General features: G+C 62.2%; 1 protein-coding gene across 3 annotated transcripts; it reads right to left on the bottom strand.

Annotated features, from left to right (window-relative positions):
• Positions 1–22: 22 nt before the first annotated feature.
• On the bottom strand, positions 23–23,005 carry RASA4B (RAS p21 protein activator 4B). 3 transcript variants are annotated; one of them, XM_036072428.2, is made up of 21 exons: positions 22,825–23,005; positions 17,974–18,030; positions 16,585–16,698; positions 16,004–16,065; positions 14,850–14,979; positions 12,857–12,938; positions 12,181–12,312; positions 11,846–11,937; positions 10,447–10,564; positions 10,061–10,211; positions 9,716–9,780; positions 9,277–9,389; positions 8,858–9,050; positions 8,493–8,630; positions 7,789–7,933; positions 7,342–7,508; positions 5,588–5,725; positions 4,236–4,371; positions 2,617–2,737; positions 785–849; positions 23–653 (listed from the first exon to the last, which is right to left on the bottom strand). In XM_036072428.2, the coding sequence occupies exons 1-21, from the start codon at positions 22,887–22,889 to the stop codon at positions 532–534; spliced, it is 2,406 nt and encodes an 801-aa protein (XP_035928321.1). In that variant the 5' UTR covers positions 22,890–23,005; the 3' UTR covers positions 23–531. The 3 variants fall into 3 exon arrangements, with proteins under 3 accessions (XP_035928321.1, XP_035928322.1, XP_035928320.2); XM_036072429.2 differs by having other exon boundaries at positions 16,585–16,693; positions 22,825–22,992; XM_036072427.2 differs by lacking the exon at positions 22,825–23,005 and adding an exon at positions 19,017–19,051.
• Positions 23,006–25,260: the final 2,255 nt, after the last annotated feature.

The raw sequence follows: 25,260 nt of genomic DNA on the forward strand, positions 1-25,260 counted from the left end.
CATCACAAGAGCCCAGAGCCCAGGCGGTCACAGCAGGTTTATTGTCAGCGACAGAGCACCGGCGAAGCTCGCCCGGCGGGCCCAACCAGCGGCCCGGGGGGAGCAGGTGGTGTGGCGGCCAGGAGCTGGGGGATGCTGAGGTCCCGGCCTGGTCTCCTGGGCTCCGTGTTTCCTCCCACCTCTCTGGGTCCAAGGAGCATCCGTCCACCCGGGCTCGGGCCACCCTAGGGGTAGTTTCCAGCTAGGCCCGCCCTGGGCAGGAGAGCGGGCCCCCGGAGAGCGTGGGCTAGTGCCAGGGATGGCTGCGGGGCCGGCGGGGAGCAGCCGGGCTCCAGGGAGGAGTGGGAGTGCGCCCAGCGCCCTAGAGACTTCAGGCAGGCAGCGATGGGCCTTCTGGGCCCCCCGGCCCCCCAGTTCACCCAGCCCACGAGAGCCCTAAGCCCTGCTCCCCAGTGAGCGGGAGTGAAGTGAAGAGCTGAAAGCGCACCCGGGGGTCTCCAAGCACCTGGCAGGGGGCTCGGGGGGCGGACCTCACGTCTCCAGCGCCAGCGGGCGGTTGGGCCCCGAGGGCCGTGAGCCGGCGGGGCTGGAGCTGTGGGCCTCCCGGAGGTCCTGCAGCACCCGCAGCAGCTGGGCCAGCGGGTCCTCGGGGGCTGGAAGCAGATGCAGGATGAGGGGGGAGCAGCCAGGGCCAGAGGGCCCCCCCCCGGGGAGTGGGGCCCCACCCACAGTCCCCCGGAACGGAGCTCAGGCCACTGCGGGGGTCCAGCTGGGAGGCACCTACCTTCCCCTGGGCCCGTGCGCACAGAGCCTGCCCCTGTGCCCGCACTCAGCTCCCGGTGCTTCTCCCTGTGGCGGAGGACAGAGTGAGAGCTCGTGGTGCCCTTGCCAGGAAGGCTGGGTGACCCCGCGTGGGCCTCCTGAGTTGGAGGGGATCCTGGGGGGGGGGCCAACCCCTTCAATCTGTGGGGAAGTAACAGGGGTCCAGGTCATGGTCCCCTGGTCACCTGCCACCTTCCCTCTTCCAGCCTCCTCTGGTCCCCCCCCACCACCACCACGGTGCGCCAGCGGAAGGCACTTTGGAAACCCAAGTTCGAACCACGTCACTCCTGTTGCGGAGAACCCTGCGGAAAAGGGCCAACTGGGGCCTGAAGTCCCAGGATTAACTGGTGGTGGGACGAGTTTCCTCCTCCTGGGAGGACGAGCCAGTTGCAGGCTAAGCCCAATTCCTAACCGGGGTTCACCAGAGATCCCTGGGCCCTCAGGTACGACCCTGGGAGCCCACACGGAGGAAGAGCGAGCAGCCACGTGGACCCCAGGCTTGAAATTCCTTGCTTCGGAATTCCACTGGCTTGGTCTTTTTGCCGGTCTCCCTGACATGTTTCCGAAGAGCTGTGTCCCTGTTAAGATCTAACGGGCTGCTCCTCCTCCTGAGATGCCTTCTAGGCCCCATGGGGTCGGTCCGGTCCCCTACCTGCTCTGCTCATTTGCTAATTTGAACTGACTGCAAGAGAAGACATCGTTCCCAGTAACTGGTTACGGCAGCCACAGGAAGTGGGCACAGCAGGGACTAAGGACGGGTCACCGTGTCAGGGGATCAGAGGTGCCAGTGGGGCAGAAGGTCTGGTGGTGCTCGATGGCAAGGAGGTGAGGCAGAATGAGAGGAGGGGTGGCCGGTGGTTCCAGAGCTGGGAGGCTATGGTCAGGCCCCAGGGCACTGGTCCCGTGGCGGGACCCACCCGAACCCAAGGTGGCTTGGGTCCCAATCTTGGCTCTGTCGCTTCCTGACTTAAATGGGGGACAGCTGTGGGTTCCGGGAACAGAGCAGACAGGGTGGTGGCTTCATCCAGTAGGTGGAGGACAAAGTCACCGAGCCAGGGGGCCAGACTAGGGGTAGAGAGGGAGCTGGTGACAGAACCACACCATCAGAAAGGACATGTGGCTGCAGAGTGACCTGGGAGCTGCTGGAGACTCGGGCTCACAGGGGAGCGAGCGGTTCTCGTCTGACCCCACGAGCTTCGAAGGGTTCTGAGGAAGAGATTACACCCTGGAAAAGTGGATGAGGAACAAGGACAAGAGCCACGACCCCTCCAGGGCCCCGGGGCCTGGGGTGTGGGGCAGAAGACCGCCCCCATCCCAGCAGGCTCAGGGAAGCCGCTCAGGGAAGCAGCGGGTTGCTTGGAGATCTCCCCACTCTGGACTCCACCTCCGGAGATTCTGAGTCAGTGCGGTAGGGCACAGGCATTCTGGTTTTTTCTGAGCGGGAGCCAAGGGCTGAGAACCAGGGCATTAAGGAGATGGCTGAGGAACTCAAGAGAGCTGGCGGAGGACAGTCCCTGCGCTCCGAGGGCACGACGGGGAGGCCGGACAGGCTGGGAGGCTGCGTCAGTCCGGGGCAGGACACAGCCGTGGCAACGACCCGGGCCTTCTGCAGCCCTTGAGCCTTCCTCCTCACATGAGCCAGCCTCATGCCGCAGAGACCCGTGTGCCCCTCCCCAGGTGTGGCTGCCACCGGCAGGAAGGGGCCAGGCCTGATCCGCAGCAGGAGACCAGCCACGCGGCCCCAGCTCTGGCCCTCGCCCGCCACACTCCCCGGGGCCACACAGGCCTCCTCACCTCAGTGCAGCCTCCACGCCCAGCAGGTGCCGGTAGATGAGCTGGGCCTCCAGGTCATGATCCAGAGGGTCATTCCACTCCTGCAGGGTCACCCGTGACCGGGTCTTGTCACAGCCCAGATCTGGGGGCACAGAGAGGGCAGGGTTGCGGGCAGGGTCCATGAGAGCTTACGTCCAACTTCATGGCAGTGCAGGTGGGGACACTGAAGCCTGGAGAGGGACAGGACTGGGCTCAGGGGCCCCAGGAGGGCAGCAGCTCATCTCTGCCGGGTGCAGCTCCTGAGTCCGGAGATACATGACTGCCGAGCATAGGAGCCGCACAGGAGACCACTCAAGGGAGCCGGACGGCTTTCTGGATGGCTGCCTGCCTGCCTGGAAGAAGGGAGCAGCCTGGGACCATAAGATCACGGGGACAGAAGCTGAGGGCTTCGGGCCTTGGAATGAGCCGGCCCTGCCACTTGCTGGCTGACGACCTTGGCAGAGGCATCGGCCCCCTTAAGCCTCGGTTTTCTCCTCCACAGAATGGGCTACCAGACCTGCCTCCTAGCGCCCTAGGGAGTCCCCCTCACCAATAACAAGGGCTATCACCATGAAGGTCAAAGCCAGCGGCTGCAGGTCAGGCCAACCAAGCAGAGCTGCCACTGTCCCCTCCCAGACCCAGGGCTGGCCTGGAGCAGGTGAGGCAGCTTCCCAGGGCCTCCCGTGCCAGGCTCCGGGGGCTGAGGCTGGGGGCTCCAGGGGCTGAGTCTCTTCTGAGACGGCGGAGCAAGAATTTTGTAAAGCAGTGAGCCTGGGTGGCTCAGTCGGTGAAGCGTCTGCCTTCGGCTCAGGTCATGATCCCAGGGTCCCGGGATCGAGCCCCGCATTGGGCTCCCTGCTCAGCAGGAAACCTGCTTCTCCCGCTCACACTCCCCCTACTTGTGTTCCCTCTGTTGCTGTCAAATAAATAAATAAAATATTAAAAAAAAAAAAAAAAAGAATTTTGTAAAGCGGATGGAGGTAAGAGAAGATCTTAACAGTCTCAGAACTGAGCTGTCCGATAGGGAAACCAGCTAACCACAGAAAGCCGCTTAAATTTAAAGTCATTAAAATTACATAAAATTAAAACAAACTTCGAACTCTGTTCCTGGGCCACACTGGCCACGGCTCAAGCCACGTGTTCATAACGAGCACACACGCAGAACCGGGCACCACTGCCACCATCATGGAAAGTTCTAGCAGCAGCTCGTCTCGGCCATCCCTCTGGTGCCCAGGGTCCCCCACCCGCAGCTCCAGGATCAGGCTGCCAGGTGGGGACGTGCAGCTCAGCAGCGAAGAGTTCCCACAGTGTGTTCCTCGGAGCCCTGGTTCGCAGGAACCTCCCTCCCTGGGCAAGAAAGGGCCCCTGTCCCGTGAGCTGGTGTTACACTCCAACTCGTTTCCAGGCCTCCTCGGGGCCCTCAGCGAACCCACGTGCGGGACCCACGCCACGCGGCACTTCTCAAACTGCCGTCACGGAACCCTTCCCGCCCGGAGCACCTACAGGGACTGATGCCTTCCCACGGGTGCACAGGCGGCCCCCAGCCAGGCCAGCCAGGGTGGACAGATGCCGTGTAGGGGGGCCCAGGCCTCCGCTCCCACCTGACTTGTCCTTCTGGTGGCAACAGCTCCACTTGTCCCCACGGAAGACGCCAGGGTGGTAGGAACCCAGCAGGCCGGGGTTGCTGATGCTCACCTTCCGCAGCGCAGACAGCCACTGGTTCAGCTCGTTCACACACTGCAGGGGGCGCGGGGGGCCATCAGAGGTACCCCCTCCAGGAAGCCCGCCCTCCCTTCCTGGAGCTCCCAGGCACATGGCCTGATGAGCAGAGCGCCGGCTGGACGTCGGCCGCCACTCGCCCCCTCGGCCATGCCTTGGGCAGTGTACAACCTGCCGACTGTACGGGGTGGTCACCGTTTTCCCCTGTAGCTCCGGACAGTCCCTCCCAGGGACAAGCCAAACCCCCTCTGACTTCAGCCTCCTTCTTGCTCCCCGTGTCCTGCCCCTAGACGTTCTCTCCTTCACGATGCCCCTTCTCAGAGGCCCTCCCGCCCACCCTTCAGAGAGCAGCGTCCCCCTGCTCAATGCTACTCTGTCCCCTCCCTCTGTCCCTTAGTCTCCTTTGTGCCCTTCAAGGCAGTGCCACCATTTGACATTTTAAATATTGATTTAGGGGCACCTGGGTGGCTCAGTTGGTTAAGTGACTGCCTTCGGCTCAGGTCATGATCCTGGAGTCCCGGGATCGAGTCCCGCATTGGGCTCCCTGCTCGGCAGGGAGTCTGCTTCGCCCTCTGACCCTGCCCCTTCTCATATGCTCTCTCTCATTCACTCTCTCTCAAATAAATAAATAAAGTCTTTAAGAAAAAAAATATTGATTCAGTGGTCCGTCTGCCTCCCTGGGAGGCAAGTTCCACGAGGGCAGGGCTCCTTCCCCTGCCGCTGTACCCCCACCACGGAGAACCACGCCTGAGCCTTGTAGACGCTCCACAAACACCTCTCAGGTGAATGGATGAATCAGTACGTAAAGAGACGAGAACCTGAGGGCGTGTACTCAGAGCCACACGCCGCATAAACACGGGAGGATTACGTGCTGACGTGTTCCGCAAACACATAGGCACCAACACAGATACTCAGAAATCCAGTTTTCCACAAACGTGTACAACGTGTGAAGCTCCAAATCACAGGACCGTACACGTCCTTACACTGGACCACGCACAGACCTACACTGGGGTGCCTAGACAGGCCCAGGGAAAGCCACAGGCACAGGCCCCCAGGACACACACACACACACACACACACACACCACTCACATCGGTTCTCACACCCTGCTGGGCCTGGTGCAGCTGACAAGGGGGTAGGAGGCTCACTGGGGCCTCCTTCTAGGCCCCCCACCTCCCCAGGCAGCTCTTCCCCCAGCGGCCCTCCCCTCGAGTGCCCACCACACGGCCCCCACCTTGCACTGCAGGTACACGGTCTGGGGCTTGCCCGCGTCGTCCTCGTAGATGACCTGCATGACGTGCGAGCTGCCGAAGCTCTTCTCCTCCACCTTCTCTGCCGCCCGGATGTTGGCTAGCTTGATGAGGGCGCTTTTCTGGAGTGGGCCGAGGCAGGGAGACTCAGGGTCCGAGCCGGGACCACTCCGTGTCCTAGTTCTGGGCCTTAGTCTCCCCTTCTGCAGCCCCGGGGGTTGGCTTAGGACACCCGGCTCTGTGAGTGACTCCAGCCAGACAGAGTGCAGACAAATGGTGACTAAGTGCCTGGCCTCTCGAGGGTTCGCACTGGTCATGGGAGGTCTGAGCTATGGAAATGTCTGGACTCCCAGCATTCCCCAGGCCTGGAAAGTAGCACCTGCCTGGACCAGGCCCTGTGCCTTTCCCCTTATGAATAATCCCCCACCCCCACCCCCATGCCTTTACCTTCCCCGCCTCCTGGCCCCTCCCCACTCCTGCCATCATCCAATCCGGTAAGACACGAATGAGACGGAGAGAAGCTGTGCGTCTGACGGGTCTGTGCCCCTGAGGGGCCCCCAACCTACTGAAGCGGAACCTGGGCTAGCAGCCCCCAACCCGGGGTCTCCCATCAGAACTCATCAGGGACCTTATCACCCAAGTAAGAGTCCCCACGGCCCTCAGGAGAGCACCCACTCCCCCCAGCCTGGCATCCAAGCCCACCACCCCTGCTGGCCCCAGTGACGAGCAGAGAAGGGCAGAGCCGCCTCTTGGGAGGAGTGGGAACACCTGGAGGGGAGCCCCGGGGACACACATCTGGGGGTGGGGCCTCCCAAAGGACAGAAGATGTGCTGCCCTCTTCTGCTGAAGAGGAGACAGGAAGGAGGCAGGAGGGGGGCGCTGCACAGGGGGATGCACGGATATGCCCACAAAAGGGCAGAGCTCAATGCCAAGGAATGGAAAGGGGCCCAGAGCGGCACAAGGGAAGGCCCTGCCAGGCTTGGCTGAGGCTGCAGAAAAGGCTGAGGGGACTCAGCGGCTGGGCAGCTGCTAGGAGTGGAAGAAACCAGAAAGCGAGAGGCCCAGGCTAAGGGGTCACCCGGGGAGCTCCCTCAACCTCTCAGTTCTTCCATCAGCTGCTCAGGGCCGGGTTGGGAATCCCCGGAAGACCATCCCCAGAGCCTGGCTGGCGGGGGGTCGGGTCAGCCCAGCTAGGGGTCAGCAGATCCATCCAGAACATAAGTGCTCCGCCCTTCCTGGGAGAAGAGCATGGACAGGAGGCCAGCCCGGGGCCTTCGGCAAAACCACTGGCTGAGATCCTGCCCTGCGCCGGGCCCGGGCTCTGCACCCTCAGGGTGATCATCTCCTCTGCCCTCAACAACTTGGGAAGTAGGGACCGTCGTCCCCAGTTTGTAGGCCAAGACACCAACCAAAGCTCAGAGAGGTTGAGACACTTCCTAGGTACACAGGGCTGGAAACCAGGACTCCTCCCAGCCCCCCTCTCATTCCTCCATCTCCCAGAAGCACCCCTCAGCCCCCCACCCCACTCAGGCACCAAGAAGCCAGGGCTGACATGGCAGCCACTGCCCGCCCCCTGCCCTCTGGGCAGCAAAGCTTCTTCCCTACGGGTCTTAAGAGATCCTGTGGCTGACACCAGAAGCCTGGTCCCGCCTGGCTTTCTTCTCTGATCCCGGTGGGCCCTGGGATGGGCTCCAGGGGAGGAGGGTGTTAGAAACCCCTCGGATCCCCACTTGCCCACCTTGGAGCTGGGTGTCTTGGCGAAGCTGAGGGCCTCGGTGGTGAGGGAGAAGTGGAGTTTCTTGAAGGAGGACATGAGGGGGCCCTTGCCCTTGGTCCTGTGGATGAAGAGCGGCCCCTCCTTCACCAGCGGTGCCTGCAAGCTCAGTGCCCGCTGGAGGTCCAGCTCTGCCGGGCCAGGGAGAGAGGGTAAAATGTGAGGCCGGGGACGAAGTAGGGGCTGGAGCAGAGCCGCGAGGGGCACAGGCAGCAGGTGGGCAAGGCCGTGGGACAGGGCGAACGGGATCAAGAGGCTGTGGGTGCGACCAGAGAGACGAGGGCAGAGTAAACGGGACCTGGAGGCTGTGGGCAGCGCTGTAAGACAGGCCAGTGTGGGTGGGGCCCCGGGGCGGGAGCGGAGCCAATCTGGACGGAGAGGGTAGCGTGGGGCCCCACGGGGAGTGCTCACCCTCCTTCTCCTCGATGTCCACCAGTTTCGTGATGAAGTCCTTCAGCTGAGCCACGCCCTGGCGCACGGTGGGCTGCAGCGGCTCCATCCAAGCCTCCTTGGCTCTGGAAGCGGGCGTGTCCATGTTGCCCACATTCTGGACCGCCTGCGGGTGACAGCAGCAAGGGCCACGCTCTGCTGGGTCAAGGGCCCCCCACTGCAACCTCCCCCGTCCCGCCCCCACATCGGTGCTACTCCCGAGGTAGAAACGGAGGCAGAAGCGGCACAAGCTCTGCTCATGGGCCCGTTCCATCCGCACTGGGGTTCGGGGCTGGGCCGATCACGGAGTTTGAGGCCTTTCGGGACCTGATAGTTGAGACTACTTGAGGCCAACCTACTGGCCTTCCTCGGCAAGTTTAATGGGAGAGTGCTCCCCCCCACCCGGGTACGCCAGCCCCAGCCTGGTGCCAGGCAGCCAGGTGCCGCCTGGGAATAAGTCGATCTGGGCGTTAGAAGGCCCGCATTCACACACACAGGCCGTGCGGCCTCGGGTAATCTCTTCCCCCGCAGGGACCTGCTTCCTTGTCCATGAGCTCGGGTGACCACGAGAAAGCTTTGTCAACTGTGAAGTGCGTTCCTGGAGCCAGTCGGGGACACACTGCCGTGCAGGCAAGGGCCCCGTGGGCAGCCGGCTGGGCATCCCGCCCGCGTCCCCGGGCCCGCACCTTGGCCAGCAGGAGCAGGGTACGGCTGGTGCGCGCGTCCGCGTGCCGCTCCCGCAGGTGGAAGAGCTTGGGCGCCATGATGGCGGGAGAGAAGAAGCGCAGGCACAGGAAGCTGGTGACGGCGATGAACGGCACGTTCTGGGGGGCGCGGGGGGGGCAGGGCTGGACTGCCTGAGGCCTCGCCTCGGGACCGCCCGCGGGCCTTTGGTGCTGTCCCCGCCCCTCCCGCTCCCCATGACCCCGCCTGCGGTTCTAACCCCCTACCCCCACCACTACCGCCCCCGCCGCGCCCGGGACGCCAGGGCTCCCCCCCCCCCCGCCCCCGCTTTCTTCCCTCCGCCCGGCCCCACCGGCAGGGGGCGCACCTCATGCTGGGCGCTGGGGAAGCGCTCGCGCACGCGCCGGAAAAGCTGCCGGAAGGTGGCGCGGACCACGGCGGGGCATGCGCGAACGGAGCGACTGAGCGCGCTCAGCAGCGCCCCCAGGTGGGTGCGCAGCGTCTGCGCGCTCTGCTCCAGCACCTCGGCCTCGGTCTGTGGGCGGTGCAGCCCGGAGCACCTGAGTGGATCCCGCAGGAGGGAGGTCAGCGCCCCTGCACAGCCTCGCACAGAGGCTCCCCGAGACAGGCGCAATAAGGCGTCAGCAGAGACAGGGACAGAGGCAACGCACAGGTGGGCAGAGCGACGGAAGGCAGACCCAGGCAGAAAGGGCCAAAACATACACTTGCAAAAAGGGCCTGGCACCCCCGCCCCCCCCTCCTCCCCGGAGTCACCCCTGGCCTCACCCTACATCCTTGACCTCCACTTTGCTGGGGTCCAGCTCCACGTACTTCTTCTCCTCAAACACCCTGTCAATGATGGGGCCCAGGACGCCGTGCAGATACCGCATCCCAGCCACCTGGGGGCCGCGGGGGGTGGCATTGGTCCTGCCTCCAGCTGCAGGCCTTCCCCCTGCAGCTGGCCTCCCGGCCACCCCGTGCACCATCTGCCTGCCGTGTCCACTCAGGATAGAGCCAGGCACGCAAAGGGGACAGCGTGACAAACTGCTGCTGCGCGAATGAACGAGTGAATGGATGCATGGGTGGATGGATGAAATTCTTAGCCTTAAAGGGCCCTGGGCTCCCAACCCAAGACTGGAGCTTAAGCTCCCACCCTATCTCTCGGCCCTTCTGAACCTCCGTCTCCTCACCTAGGAAGCAAAGACCATATACCACTCAACCTCACCTTCAGAAAAGACTCCATGGACTTTGAGGCCAGAGAGTTGCTCCGGAACAGGGTGTTAGCCTCACCTACGAGCAGAGGTTCTAGTGGTTAGGGGGGTGGGGGAAGGACGGAGGACCACGGGGGTGGGGGCTCTAAGCTGGCCCCTCTGTAAGGAACTACCTTGCCACCTCCCAGCACACTGCCACACCTATGCCTTTTGCTCTTTGCTTTGCCTCCTCAGACCCAGCTAAGCTTCCTACAGGAAGGCTTCCCAGATTTCTCCCCTCTCAGTATCTCTGGAGTCCTAGGCTCCTGGTTCCCCTCTCCACCACACCCTCAGACAGGCTGCCCCCTCCCAGGCCTCACTGGTACGACCCAGCTCCAGCTGGAAGAGCAGGTCCAGAAAGTCTTTGGCCAGTCCCTGCCCCAGGAAGAGCTTGAGCAGGTTGGTGGCCACATCCTGGCGGCACTCGGTGCTTGTTGTCTCCTCAATAAGTGGTATCAGCTGCCCTGGGCCCTGCGGGAGGCAGCAAGGAGAGGCAGGGCTGGAGGACCCACAGGGGAACCCAAACCCTTCACTCTGAGGACCTCAGAGGACCACGGGGAAGGGGGGGTGCTTTCCCAAGGGATGGCGAGGGGCCCTGGGCACTGGCTAGTTCCTTCCCATCCTGAGAACGGAGCGCTTTGCTCTTCAGAGCAGGTGTAGGCCTGCTGTCCCCGGACCCTCCCCCCTTCCCCCGGGGCCCCCTCACCTGGGTGCCCAGCTTCACCTCACAGCACAGCAGCCGCACCAGGGGCTGGTAGCAGCCGGAGGGCAGTACCGTCTCGTCCCGCAGCCGCACTTGCAGCTGCAAGGAGCCCAGGCTGCCCCTGGAACAGGCAGGGCAGCCTGTGACCTCTCCACCAGGGGCTCAGGCCGCCTGGGCCAGGCCCCCTCCCCACTGCCTCCATGTTCCCCACTCGGGGCCAGCCTCTCAGTCTCTTGGCTCATGCCCTCCACCCTGCCTCCCTGCACTGCCTCCCCCCACCCTCACCCCCATTCTTTCCCCAAGCTGCTTTCTTTCCCGGCTCGGAAAGCCCTTCCCCCTTCCAACCACCCTCACAGCCTGGCTCCCTGCCCCCTCTAAGACTCCTTGGACTCTGAGCTTGACCCACGTGGATGTGCTGGGCTCCCCAGCCTGGAATCTGTAAACTCTCAGAGAACAGCTCCTTCGTGTATACGCTTTACACTGGAAACAAATCCCCAAGTGTCATAACAACCTGCCAGGGGCACTGAGGCTCGAGCAGGTTAGGCAACTTGCCACAAATCTAACTGCCAAGCTCCCCTGCTCAGATCCCTCCTGGGGGGGGGTGCTGACCAAGGCTTAACCATCTCCAAGGCCCCCCCCTTCCAGAAGCACAGCGCAGTTCACTAAGTGATGCTGCTCAGCACGGCCTCATCCGCAGAAGCCCTCCAAAGGGCCCTTGGCTGGTTCTCTGGAAATGCCTCGCTGCTGGACACAGCCGTCTACCCTGCTCCTGCCCTGTCGATGGTAGGGATGGGGGGGTCTGGGGCTTTCTGCAGAGAGACAGAGCTGAACCATCCAAGGTGGGGGACACTGCTGATTCTCCACCTACAGGCTGAGTGGTGGGCAAGGAGGCCAGAGGGCTTCCTTGATAGGGTTGCCAGATTTACCAAAATAAAAATACAAGGCGCCCCGTTAAGTTTGAGTATCTTTAGTACAAGTCTGTCTCCAGCACTGCATGGACATACTTACACTGAAAAATGACTCATTGTTTGCCTGAAATTCAGCTTTAAGTGGACATCCTATATTTTATCTGGCAACCTCATTCCTGGAAAACTTGGGGGGGGGAGAGTCAGAGTTCTGGGGACTGGAACTCTGGTCTGAGGTCTGCTGAGAAACCCTCAAAGGGAAAAAGTCTGAAGGCCTATTCCAGAATCTGGCAGAACGTAGAAAGCAGGAGACCTCTACCGCCTCCGAGCTAGGAGGACAGGGCTGAGTCCAAGGCTGTGAGAAGGGCCAGGTGGCAGGACCAGCCAGGATAACAGTGTGGCCCAGTGGGCAAGGGTCTGCCCCTCCCTGCGCCTGCCTGCCTGATGGAGCCAACTGTCAGCCCCCACCAGCCCCACTGGCAAGCCCAGGTACTTACTCTCCCCGCCGACTCTTGGACTGGTCAGGCTGCAGCCGGAACCAGCCCTCCTCCTGCTGGGTCGCCCACAGTCTCTGGACATTGAACACCACCTGGGGGCAAGGCAGAGGCGGGGGGGGGGTGGCACGCTGAGGCTGGGACCCTCAGTTCTCTTCCTTGTCAACTACTGTTCCTTTTGGGGGAGTCCCTTCCGGGGGGTCCCTGGGCACCAGTGGCTCATTCTGGGGAGTGCCCCTTTGGGGCAGCCGGAGGTGGGGGGGGCTGGGGGCCTTGCCGGAATGGAGGCCAGGCTCAGAGGTGGTGGCAGGTGAGGCTGGAAGGCGCGGGGCACTCACTTTGCCCAAGAAGTCATTCCGGCTGACAAGGTCCCAGTCCCAGGCTTCCACACACAGCGCCTCCATGGCCCCCTCTTCCAGCTCAAACTCAAACGTCTCGTTCCAGCGTGGGTAACATGATTTCTTCACGATCTGCCCAGAACAGGGCGAGGAGGGGCGGGGCTGACCCCCACGGGCCCCCCCAAGCAAGGCCCAGCCAAGGGCACAGCCACCCCAAACACCCCACTTGGGATCCCTGCAGGGGCCTTGCAACAACAGAGGTATAAACTTCCTGTCCAAACCCCTATTCATTTCTCAAGGTGGGGAATGGAGGCCCAGAGTGGGTAAAGTACTTGTCCAAGGCCACAGAGCAAAAAGGTAGCAGACTGCACTGGGAAACCAGGACTCCACCCCATATCCATGCTAGCGGCTGAGCCCACCACCCCGGCTGCTTCCTGGAGCAAAGCAGTGGGGGGAGCTGTCGGACGGTGCAGCTGAACCCCACGCCGCTGTCTTGGCCCAGGAGGCTGGGAGTGAAAGGCAGCTGGGGCTGTAGGGGCTGGGGCCAGAAGGGCCAGGACCTGCTATGTACCAGGATCACCCCACTTTTCTAAACCTCTTCTGTGAGGCCGCAGTGCCAGCCTGATCTCCCAGCTGATGAGGGCCTGCCCGCCCCCCGCTCCCCCGGCCCCCTCACCGAGGTCTCCTGCGTCCGGCCGTTGTAGCGCACTCGGACGAAGGGGTCAGATGCACCATTCCGGTCCTTGGGGGCTAGGTCCCTGGGGGGGTGGAGCAGAGCATCCACTTCTCACACCCCCCCTCCCCAGACTGCACCCCAAGCGGTGGGGTAACCACACCAGGCTGGGCTCATCCGCGCCCTGGCAAGCTGGGTGACTGTGGACAGCGCCTCTCCCTTTTCTGGATGCTGATTCCCACAGTATTCACCCCACCAGCCTCCACACGGCACCCACACCAGGCTAGGGAACCCCCCACGGCTCCTCTGAGCTGACAGCTGCAGGCTGGCTGTGAGCTCAGCCTCTGCTCTGGGGAGTGGGGGAGGCAAGTGCATCATGGAACAGCCTGGGCTGTGCCCCCCACCCCGCCCCGGGTTCCCAGTGCAGCCCTGAGCTGGGGCTGCCTTTCTGAGCCTGTTTCCCCATCAGTAGAATGGAGAAGATAACGGCCACAATTGAGATCATGGGCTTCTAGAAGGCCTGCCCCGCAGTATTCCCCTACTTGGGGGGTGGATCTTGGGGAGCAGCCCCAATGGGCCATCCTGCTGATCCTTTGCAAAGCCCAAATCCCTCTTCCTTTTACTGCAATTACTACACCCCCAGCTCAGAGCCCTTTGTGAAATAACAGCAAAGCCCACCCCTCTTCCTTTTACTGTCATTACTATTTTCCGCTCTTCTCCATATTTTCCAGTTTAAAGCTTCTCAGGCCTGCTTTTCTTTCCTCCTCAGAGCTAATAGAGTTCCAGAACGTGGCCTTGAGAATCCTCCCAGAAAGATGAAAAACATTCTTTCTGCACAGACAGCATGTCGGGCCTCCCAGAATGCCAGTGGGATCTGAGCGGGGGGCGATGGGGGGCCAAGAGCCCCCCCAACTCCACACAGAGATCTGGACAGACCGCTCCTCCCGCCCAGGCAGCTGCTAAGCGGAGGCCAGGTTGGCCCAACCACCGCGTCCCCGGGAGCCTCGGCAGCATGTGTGTGTCCATGTGCACGCGTGTGAGCATATGCACCCATGTGAGCATGCACGCACACGGGCCACAGACAGCCCGGGGCCAGGCGAGGCTGAGGGAGGAGGAAGCGGGTGGGCAGGGGACGGAGGGTGTGACCGGGCCTCTGCCCAAGTCTACACATTTTCCCTCCGCCTGTGCCTCGTCCACGCTCCAGCCCCAGGACAGAGAATCAAGCCAGGGGAGCCACAGTCCCCGCCTGCAGGAGAGAGAACTTCCTCCCCGGGAAGCCGACCACCCCCGCGGGGACCCGCTCTTCCACAGGCGCTGGCCAGGCCCTGCCCTCCCGCCCCAGAGGCAGCCAAGGACCCTGTGCGGGCGGCCTGGAGCCAGAAGGGAAGGCGCTCCTCATGGAGCGTGTGTGACTCACACTCAGGCCCAGACGGGAGGGGAACCTGCAGCTAAAAATACCCGGGTGGGGGAAGGGGGCCCTGTCATAGGTGACTCAGGCCCACCTTTCTGCCCAAGTCACTGTGCCTCCTGGAGACAACCCCCCCCAACACACACACACACACACACACCCAAGTTCATACCTGGAGAGAACCCCACCCCTCCCATGTGAGGACAACCCCCCTCAACACACACACACACACCCCAAGTTCATACCGCAGTTAAACCCAGGGGAAGCCCAGTCTTGGCACGGGGGCTGCATGCTCAGAGTTTGGGGTACCCTCTCGCCTGCTATCCCCACTGCTCTATGATGCCCGAAGCCCCACCATTAGAACATCACCCCGTCCCCAAAGAGACCTAGCGTCCTGGGCCGGGTCACCCAGGAAACACCTTCGGGTCAGGGCAACCTCCCCAGTCCGCCTGCGTGCAGGCCTTGGTGGGAGGAGGTGCAGGGCCAGGACGTGGAGTTGGGGGGGGGGGACAGCAGGTGGGCAGTAGCGGCAGGTGTCCCTAGTTGCGTAGGGCCCACCGCCCCGCTGCCCAGACCCTCCCGCCTCACCTGGCCTCCAGCACAGAACAGCGCAGGCGGCGGGCCCGCGGCCCCGGCACCACCTCCAGGCGCAGGTGGATCTCGCCTTGCACCTCCTCATCAGGGTCGACCTCCGTCAGGTGGGCCCAGCCACTGAAACCTGTGGGGCCAGCGGCTCAGCCGGGGGCCCGGCCCTCTCCCTCAGCCCCGCTGGGCACCACGGCGCCCCTCCACCATCCCCTCAGGGTCCTCTCGAGCTCTGGGGGGCAGGGGCTCTCGTCCCCAGGGACAGATGGGGACACAGGCCCAGAAGCTGAGCAACAGCAGTTGGAAGAGGCTTGACGCAAATCCAAATCCGGCGACCCCTGTGTCCTTACTCTCGTGCCCCGCTGACCCTAACTCGTGGCAGGACCGCCCTCTCGGGCCTCAGTTTCTCCATCTTAAAACAGCGACTCTTTTGCCTGGGGCTGCTGGAGGAGGGGCCGAGCCCAGATGGGGAAGCAACAAGGGACCAGCATCACTTGGGCCGGGGGACCTTGAGGGGCTGGCGGGGGCAGCGGGCAGGGAAGGCCTCTGGCCTGGCAGGTGCCGAGAGGCTCCGTGAGTCAGCAAAGTCACCCCGGCCTCACAGACAGGAGCAGGTGTGTGCTGGGAAGGCCCGGGACGAGTCACAGGGGCTCGGACAAGCAGAACCCGAACCGCCTGAGAGCTCGTGGTCTGAACCCTCACCGGCAGATAGGGACCCAGCCCGCGGGAGACAGCACCTGCCCCGGGTCACACGGTGAGGCTGCGTTAGCATCCCAGCCATCATCCAAGGGGCCTCGCCCGGCCACAGGCTGACCCCTCAGGCTTAGGACAGAGTGGCACTGGGGCCCAGGCTGAGGGGACCCCAAGGGTACAGAAAGAGCCAGCCGATTGGGAGGAGGGGTCTCCACACCGCAGCAACGGAGCATACAGAGGCCCCTTCCTCTGCCTGCAGAGGCCCCAGATCCCACCACTAGCAGCCCCTCTTTGCCCTAGGGGGATGCAGTCCCAGTAGGGGACAGAATGGGGCCAGGGCATTGAGGCCAGGGTCTCAGAACTGGGGGAAGGCCAGGGACGGGGCAGACCAGTGGGGGTAGAAGGAGGGGGGCCAGGGGAGGGGAAGCAAGAGCAGGCCGTGGGCTCCCTCCCAGGGATCTTACCCTTAGGGTGAGCGGCCAGGGTGTCCCTGGTAAGGCAGACCTTCCCGATAACGTCGTCCCGGCTGGAGGATGGAGAGGGAGCCAGAGCTGGGCAGGGCTCCGCAGGGAGCCCGGGACCCCCCTCCTGCCCAGTTCAGGGGCCCTGTGGGAAGCAGGGAGGCTGATACTCCAGTCATTTGCAGGAGCCGATCGGAGCAGGACCCATGACCCTCCTGCGGGCCCTGCATTCTGGACACTCTCAAGAGCATGTGCTAGGTTTCTGCATGTGGACGGACACATGGGTCCACATATATGCCAAGTTCATTCTGGGTTCCCTAGCTCGCATGCCCCCACGCACAGCCCAGCACACCTGTGCCTTTATTCCCACACGTACGTGCACATGGATGATGTGGTGTGAGCAGTGTGAACACCCCCACCCCCACAGACAGCTGCTCGCTCAAACCCTGAACCTTTCCAGACCCTCCCGGGGCTCCCCCTCCCTCCAGGCCGTAAAGAGGAGGCAAAGAGACCAGCATTCTCAACAGGCCCAGCAGTGACATGGCAGGGTCGGGGCCCCATTTGAAGGGTGGGGGCCCACCCACCTGAGGGCATCCTCATCCATGACGTAGAAGGCCACCGCGTGGAAGGTGGGCGGCAGGTGCACCTGATACTCCTCGCCCCAGAATGGGCACAGGGTCTTCCACACAGTGGCTGTCCTAGAGGAGAGGACCCTCAGCACCTCTCTGGGCTACCCACAGGCCCCGGGCCGTGACAAGACAGGGCCACGTGACTTAGGTTCACCTTTCCCCCCATCCCCTTCCACTCCCGAGAATGAGTGCTGATGATTTTCCTTGTCCTAGTCCCCACTGTCCACCATCAGTCATTCCCTCCTGTCCTTCCTCTCTGCCCTGGGTGGGGCACAGGGCTGCATCTAGCAGGCTATTTTCCATTTGGGGAAACTGAGACCACAGGTGGCCAGAGCTGGCCCAGAGAGGTTTTACGTGGCCAGACCCTCCAGGGCAGAGCCTTCAGCTCATGGGACTCAGCAGGGAATGTTTCCCTATCTGTCACAGAGACAATCAGAGCCATCTTGCCCATCCCCCTCTTGGTATCATGGTTTGGACAGAATGTGAAGACTTGGGGTCCTATTTGCAGGGGGGAAGAACCACGAGTCTGGCAGCCTCAGCCGGCAGTCAGCAATGGGCACTTCGGTGGGCAGAACAGTGGGGCAGCTCTGGCCATGAAGTTCAAGGTCGAGGCCAGAGACACAGAGGAGATGGGACCTCAAAGAGCCTGCCCAGAATCGTGGAGCCCATGGGCAAAAGCGCATCCAGGGGAGGTGGCCCTTCTGGGTACAGGCTGGGGCCCCCTAGCCTGGAGCAGCCTTTCTGGGGTATAACCACAGTGGGAGTCTCTCAGGGAGTGGGGAACCCCGAGGGAGACCCGGGACAGGGGAGGAGGAAGATGCTCAGGCTTTCGGGTCAGCCAGATTTGGGTCCCAGTCTGACTCTGCCACCTCCTAAGTATGTGACCCTGGGCAAGTTAGTCTCCGAGTCCCCGGGTTCCTCATCCGTAAGTGCAATTTAACAATATCACATCTAGCTCCTTGCAAGTTTTAAGTGGGCTGCAAAAGGCTTAGCACAGGGCCCGGCGGACGGTACTCCATAAATAACAGCTACTGTTACTACTACTCATCCTCTGTCCCTTCCGAGGGCCGTAAAGATCATAGAAAGGAACAGCACTGGCGAGAGGCCCTTGGATGGAAGGCCTGGATGGGCGTTAAGGTCAGTAATCAGCAGGAGGAGTTAGAGGTCAGTTTCCTCACCTCCCAGCAGGTGTGTCAGGGCAGGGGCGGGGCCAGGGGATCAGACACTCGGAGCCCTCCCCCTCCCCCGCCCCGGGGTGTGAGCTGGAAGGGTAGGGGTGAGTGGGGAGGAGCAGGGGCAGCCCCGTCACCCGCCCTTAGTGGGGTCTGGAGGAAAGGGCCGTACCGGATGATGGGCTCATTGTCCACTTTCACGATGCAGTAGGGGTCACTGCTGCCGGTGCTGCAAGACACAAGGCCAGGGAGGGGCTGACCGGCGGCCGGCGGCAGGTGGGGTGAGCGTAGGGGTGCCCCAGGGGGCTCCTGGGCAGCTCAGCCCTCTGTGACCCCAGGAAGAGGACAATCGAGGCTGAGGCACAGGGGCCTGGGCTGTGTCCCCAGGGCCCAACGGCTCCTCAGGCCGAAACGTGTGCCCCCCGCCCCCACCCCCCATCAGTCGGGGAGGCCCGTGGTGAGCAAAGGGCAGGAACCTGCACGAGGCTTCCCTGCACTGGTGCAGGGGAAGGGGAGAAAGGGCCCGGGGCGGGGGGGGGGGGGGGGCCCTCCTGCTGGGCGGGGGGAAGGATGCTCCTTCCTGCCACCCCTTCCTCCTGCCCCGCCCCAAGGAGGACAGAAACAACAGTCAGCAGGGAACAGCCCCAGGCCAACTCCAGAAGCCCTGATCCATCCGCAACACCCAAGTGGGCGCCTTGTTCTCTCTCCCCCGAGCCCTTGCTCCGGAGGCTCCTCTCGCCTGGACGCCTGGACCACGCTGCCCACCTCCCAGCCTCAACCTCCCCCCCCACCCCGCCTCTCAGAGCCCACCCCCATCCCAGAGGCAGGGAGTCCCCTGCGGGCCCACTGCCTGCAAACTCTCCATCTTTCCCCCCATCCCAGGAACGCTAGTGATGCGCTGTCCTCAGCTGCCACCCCCACCTGACCACCCGAGGGAGGGGCCACTTCTGTGTCCCCAGGGCCTAGGACAGGGCTTGGCACAACACAGGGGGCCCAGGGGTGTTTGCTAGATGAATGAATGAACAAATATAACAGTCTGCCCTCGAGCTCTCGGCCATCTGGGAAAGAAGGAAGGGGAAGACCAAGCCGGGACTGCTCCGGTGCCCTGGTCTTGGTTGGTAGGGGACTCCTGGGGTCGGGGGGGGGGGGCAGCCCCAGCCAGGCCTAGGGCTGGTCCCAGGCAAGAAAGGGGGTGAGGACTGTCTCCGGGAGTACCTTTCAGGCCCAGTGTCCATAGATTTGCATGTTGGAGGTTGGGGAATTCCAAGCCCTGCTCCCTTTCTCAAAAGGGGTTCTTCCTGCAGAGGAAGCCATGAGACAAACATCTCCGAAGGTCCTCCCAGGACTCAGTTCTCCACACAGTGCAGTGCGGCGCTCACAGGGTGACTGCCCCGGGTCCCCGGCCTGATGGAAGGGCCAGCCCATGGCAGGTGTTTGGTAAATGTTGGCACGGCTCTAGACTCCTTGCTCCTCTGCCTGTCACCCCTTCCCGTGTCATTTAGGAGTCCCCTCCTCCAGAGAGCCCTAGCTTGCATCCCACCACCCCAAAGCCAGGGGACTCGGGGCCTCCAGCCATCAGGCCCCTGTGCACCCCCAGAGCTGGGCTGGGCGGCAGGGCCCAGCAGCTGCACGCATATTTGCACAAGGAACTAGGAAGGAGGAAGATGTCCCTGTGGGCTGAGACCTAGGGGGTGGGGTTGGGGGCGGGCCCCCTCTACCCTACCTCTGCCTCCTGGCCTGGCACCCCTAGCAGCCCTGTGAGCCCAGCTCTGCCCACTGGGCAGCTCTCACTCATTGAATGAATCTCTGAATGAACCATGTGGTTTGGGGTTTGTGTTACAGGCCAGATCACGGGGGTAAAGGCCTGGAGGCAGGAATGGACCTGGGTGTGCAGGGGCTGCGAGGAGCTGGGTGGCCGGATCAGAGGCGGGCAAAGGGGACAGTGTCAGGAGCGGGCTGAGGCCAGAGGCCCAACCACGAACCCTGGCCAGGTGTTGGGCCCTGTGCCCCTGCCCAGTGCACAGTGAGGGCCCGGACTGGCTCCCTGCCCCACTTCCCCTTCCCCAAGCCACTTGGGGAAGCCAGCCTGGCTACTTGCAAGGCGTCTATATTTAGCCCCTTGGCAGTTTCCAGGCTGTGGGAGGGGAAGGATCAGGGCAAACCCTGAAATAGTCCCGGGCCCGTCCCCAGGGCCACCGGGCGTGGGAGCCAGTCAGTCACCGGTCATTATGAGACTTAGCTCCTGTCTGGCTGACCCAGGCGCACAAGGATGAGAGACGGTAGATGGAAACAGAACAGGAACAGGTGGGCTCTGAAAGCGGTCGGTGAGAGGGAGCACAGCTGTGCTCTCTGCCCTTAAGAGAACTAAAGGCCCATGCGTGGAGATGGCAGCTCTGATGATGTCTCCCTCCTCAGAACTGTCTCAGTCAAGATGGAGCACTACAAAAGGTGGTGAGCTCCCCGTCCTCAGAAGTGTGCAAGTCCCGGCTGGAAGGGAGACTGTTCAGGAGACAGGCTGATGAGGCACAGTGAGGCAGGCTCACCACCATCCCTTCCTCCAGCATTCAGTGAGGGCCTCCTGGGATCTCCAAACCCCTGCTGTCCCTGAGCCAAATGATTTGCATGGCATTTGCAAGGCTCAGTCCCCACTGAGCCCCACGGCAAGCCTGCAACATCGGCCCAGCTAGGATTCTCGGGCTGTCAGCAGCAGAAAGAGTGGGTCTGAATCCTGACTTCTCTATCTAAATGCTACGTGGCCTTGGCAAGTGACTTGCACATCCTGAGCCTGTTTCCCCTTCTACGAACTGAGCCTATCTACCTTACAGAACTAAGACAAGGATTAAATGGAAGGGTCCTCCACAGCCCTTATTCTCCTCTACCACGGACCAGGAGCCCCCCCCAGGGCCCCTGGAATGCCAAGATGAATGAGTCACAGTTCCTACCCCTCGTGGTCACACAGCATGGGCAGCCCAAGAAGCAGCAACTGTTACCAAGCGCATCCTCCTGACTCCAGCTGACCCCAACTGCTGGAGGGCACAGTCGGGGGCACGAGAACCAAGGCTGCCGGAGGGCACCAGGGAAAGCCCTGGGACGGAGCCGAAGTTTGAGAGGAGTCCTGAAGGATGACCAGGAGCTTGCTGGAGGACTCTGAAGGGGAGTGTCTGAAGGCAGAAGCCCCTAAGTGTGCAAAAGCAGGGCTGCAAAGAGCCCAAATGTGAGGGGCTGAGGGGGGAGGGGGGTCACAGCTGGATTTAAGAGCCAGGTGACAGGTCTGAGGGCTTTAGGAGGTGAGGGGAGGTGAGTAGGGACGGGGGCAGGTCAAGGAAAGAGATCCTGGAGGCAGAACCAACACGACTTAGTGGCCCCGCCCCCCATCCCTCCCCCCCCCCCCCCCCGGGGATGGAGCCCCAGGGTCCCCGGGCTGCGCAGAGGCAGGACTGGGCCGAGAACCTGGCACCTTGGCTCCCAGGTAGACCCAGTCCGAAGCTTCGCCGCCCAGGGCTGGGGAAAGCCTAGAGCCAGGCACTAGGGCCTGCGGGATGGGGAGGGAGGCGACAGACGGAGGGGCTGCTCCTTCCAGCAGCCACCAGCCAGAGGAGGCCAAGCTGACCTAGTTAGCGGTGCTAGCCTGGGGGGTGCTTAGAGGCTGGGCCTGGAGGCTGAGACCCTCCTCAGGGCTCATCCGCCCGCTCTCCCTAGAGACCACATTCCCAGCGTCCGCCCCACCTACCCACCCCAGCACAGAAACCCACCTGGAGACGGCCGGCCCAGCCCCCTCCCTCACCCATTGCCATAGCAACTGCTGAGCCTGGCCTCACCAGGCCCCGGGGGCCTTGAACTAGAACTGCTCAAGGCGCTGAGTGAACAGGGAAACTCACAGGGGCCACTGTCCGTGTGAGAGAGACGCCCTCGCCCCGGCCTCCCGCACCCCTCCCCATTCGCCACCTCGGCTCCGCTGCAGAGCCCGGGGCGGGCAGGGGAGGGGGGCGCACTCCAGACAGCGGACTTTGGACCCTATGCAGCCTCTGGGCTCCCTTTCCCCCACACCCCGCTCCAGGCAGCCAGCGCACCTCTAGCCTTGTGCTTAAGGGCTTTTGACCTCCAGTTTACAGAAGCGGAAAGTGAGGCTTCAGAGCTAAGATGCTGCCTAAGGCTGTATACAAGGGAGCCAGGGATGGGATGGGGCAGCTCAGCTCTGGGACTACTGAGAAGGGCGCTGGGACAAGGGGCTGCTGACGCCTCCTCAAATCTGGCCAGGGACCAGGGAAAGCCCTAGATGTCACCGTGGATTAGGAGCTCTGGACCAAGACCTTGCTCTGCCATTTGGAGCCAACATTTTCAGGTCTCCGAGCCTCAGTTTCCTTATCTGTAAAATGGAATGATGAGACCGCCTTGTTGAGTACTTGTGAGGAGGTGAAGCCACCGCATGGCGCAGATAAAGCCCAGGGCACAAGCAACAGCTGCTCCCCAGCCGCCCCAACTTTGCACGGGTCCCAGCCTCCTGACCTACAGGTTCACCCTTCACGCCAGCGCACAGCTGGAAGCCCCTGGACAGCCCCGGCCCCCAGAGCGTGTTTCAGGTGCACACTCTCGGGGACTGAAGGTTCCGGAATTACTGAGGAAGACCCCTCGTTTCCAGAGGGCACCCCCACCCCCTCCAGCCACACCCCCGCAGTTCACCGAGACATCTCCCAGCGAGGTGCCCCCCAGGCTCAGCCCCTGTCCTATTAAAGCCCCTTCCCCTCTTGAGGCGCTGTTGGCTCCTTCCCTGCTAACTCAAGCCCCTTACAGACCCCCGTCCCTTCCCCAGTCCACAGCCCTTCCCTGTCCCCCCCGCCCCGCCCGGTACTCGCAACAAATCTTACTGTCCCCATTTCCCTTCCAGTCCCCCGCCACGGCCACACTCGCCACACCCTCGCCGCTGCTCCACTTGGGGGCGGCCGTGTGGACCCCAGAAAGGTCAGGCTTAAGAGGCAGCGCCCCTCCCCAGAAAGTTAGGGCCCCCACCCCCGGCAGCGCTCACATGTCCTTGGCGGGCAGGTTCTTCCCTTCCACGATGCGGATGGACAGCGAGCTGCGTTTGGCCATCGCGGGTCCACGACGCGGGGTCCGGGCCCGGGGGAGCCCCACGCCCGGGTCGGGTGCAGCGGGCCGGCGGGCGGGCGCGCGCGGGACTGGGCGCCGCGGGGGGCGGGCCGCGCCGGGCGCGGGAGGTAAGCGCGGGGGCGGGGGAATCGCTTCCACTTCATTCACCCCCGCCCCCGCCCCACGTGCGGGGGCCACTGCGCCCGGGCGGGCCAATCGGCGGCCGGGGCTCCCTGGGGTGGGCGGGGCCGGCCCGGATCGCTGCTCTCATTGGCCGCCTGGGGGTAGGGGAGGGGCCTGCGCCGAGGGCTGTTGCCCTGCCGGCTCGCCGCGGGCTGGCGGTGGCGCTGGGGCGAGGGCGCGACGGTCGGCGCCCGGGTGGCCTGTGCCACCGGTACGCGTGGGCGGCGGGCGTGGTCCCAGTGCCAGTGCCCAGGTGCACGGGGGTTTTGGGCCCTAGTGTGTGTTCAGAGGCGTGGGCAAGTGCGGGGACACGCGGGCAAGGGACGTGCGCGGAGGACCGCCCTGGCCACCCGAGCCTGACGCGTGGGACGCCCTGCGTAGGTGTAAGATGAGTGAATGAACAATCGGACAGTATGTCTGTTTGTGTTAGAGCCACCTGGACCCAGAAGGAGGCAGCGAGAGCCAGGGCGGTCCAGAGCTTTAGGGACCACGCTTTTGAGTCTGAAAGACCGGGCTTATTTTTGAGGACCTGCTTGGGAGGAGGGGGCTTTCTCAGTTGTCACCTCAATTAGGCCTCCTACCTCCCCCGCGGTGGGAACTTGGATGAGGCGCTCAGGTTCACAGAGGGAAAATTACTTGCTAGAGGTCACCCATTTGGCCCAGGCAGAGCTAGGCTTGGCCTCCCGGGGACTCCGTGAGAACGAGCCTTTCCAGTAGGGGCACCATCCTTCTCCCAGACTCAGTGTCCAGAGCTGAGTTTCTAGAATCCAAATCCACCCCTTCGTGGTTTTCTCCCAGATCGAGAGGTCACAGTCCTGGGGCTGGCACAGCTGCAGCTGGCCCTGGTCATCTGTCTGCCCCGGAGGGCACTGCCCCAAACATCACTGCACACTTGGGTCCCAGACCTTGGCTTCACCCTTCTCTTGCTGGTCACTCCGAGTGGCTTTCTGATCTTCTATGAGCTGGTTCCATTTCATCACCAGCAAAGAGGGAGCAGTGACACCTGCCACAGATACTCAGGAAACATTGTATGTGTGGGTGCCTAGCACAGGTTCTATTTTCTCTTACCTTCTGTTTTCTTTCCCTATTTTGTTATTTCTACAACACACGCACACTTGGCCAAATGCAAAAGATGTTGAATGTTTACAATGCTTTCAACAAAAAAAAAAAAAAGAAAGAAAAAAAGAGGGGCACCTGGCTGGCTCAGTCCGAAGAGCATGTGACTCTTGGTCTGGGGGTTGTGAGTTCAAGCCCCTCAGGTTTAGAGATTACTAAACCTCAGGTTTAGAGATTACTTTAAAAAGATGCTATTTGGGGAGATGGGTGGCTCGGTATAAGCGTCTGCCTTCAGCTCAGGTCATGATCTCAGGATCCTGGGAATGAGCCCTGCATCAGGTTTCCCTGCTCAGCGGGGAGTCTGCTTCTCCTTCTGACCCTCCCCCTGCTCATGCTCTCTCAAATAAATAAATAAATAAATAAATAAATAAATAAATAAATCTTTAAAAAGTAAATTTAAAAAAATTAAAAGATGCTTTCGGGGTGCCTGCCTGACTCAGTTGGTAAAGTATGCAACTCTTTTTTTTTTTTTTAAGGCTTTTTTTATTTATTTGACAGAGCGAGCACAAGTAGGCCGAGCGGTAGATAGAGGGAGAGGGAGAAGCAGGCTCCCCACTGAGCAGAGAGTCCGATGCAGGGCTTGATCCCAGGACCCCAGGATTACAACCTGAGCCGAAGGCAGATGCTCAACCAACTGAGCCACCCAGACGCCCCTAAAGTATGCAATTCTTAATCTCAGGGTTGTGAGTTCGAGCCCCACACTCAGCGTAGAGCTTACTTAAAACTATATATATAATAAAAATAAAAAGCAGGGGCGCCTGGGTGGCTCAGTCGGTTAAGCGGCTGCCTTCGGCTCAGGTCATGATCCCAGGGTCCTGGGATCGAGCCCCACGTCGGGCTCCCTGCTCAGTGGAGAGCCTGCTTCTCCCTCTCCCTCTGCCTGCCTCTCTACCTACTTGTGCTCTCTCTCTCTCTGTCAAATAAATAAAAGCTTTAAAAAAAAAAAATAAAAAGCAAATAAATGTTTTCAATGAAAAGTCAGTCTCTCCTCTCTCCCAGCCACACAAATTCCCTCCCCCAAGGCATCCACACCCCTGATTCCTTGCACGGCTTCCTGGAGACAGTCTCTGCCTAC

Source organism: Halichoerus grypus, chromosome 6 (genome assembly GCF_964656455.1).
Source record: "Halichoerus grypus chromosome 6, mHalGry1.hap1.1, whole genome shotgun sequence".
NCBI lineage: Eukaryota > Metazoa > Chordata > Mammalia > Carnivora > Phocidae > Halichoerus > Halichoerus grypus.

Excerpts from the sequence above, each read along its gene's own strand:
- RASA4B (XM_036072428.2), bottom strand. The coding sequence starts at position 22,889 with ATGGCCAAACGCAGCTCGCTGTCCATCCGCATCGTGGAAGGGAAGAAC. Across the intron at positions 12,939-14,849 it reads TGTTCTGTGCTGGAGGCCAG|GGACCTAGCCCCCAAGGACC; the intron begins GTGAGGCGGGAG and ends CCACCCCCCCAG. Across the intron at positions 7,934-8,492 it reads CCCTGCTCCTGCTGGCCAAG|GCGGTCCAGAATGTGGGCAA; the intron begins GTGCGGGCCCGG and ends TGTCACCCGCAG.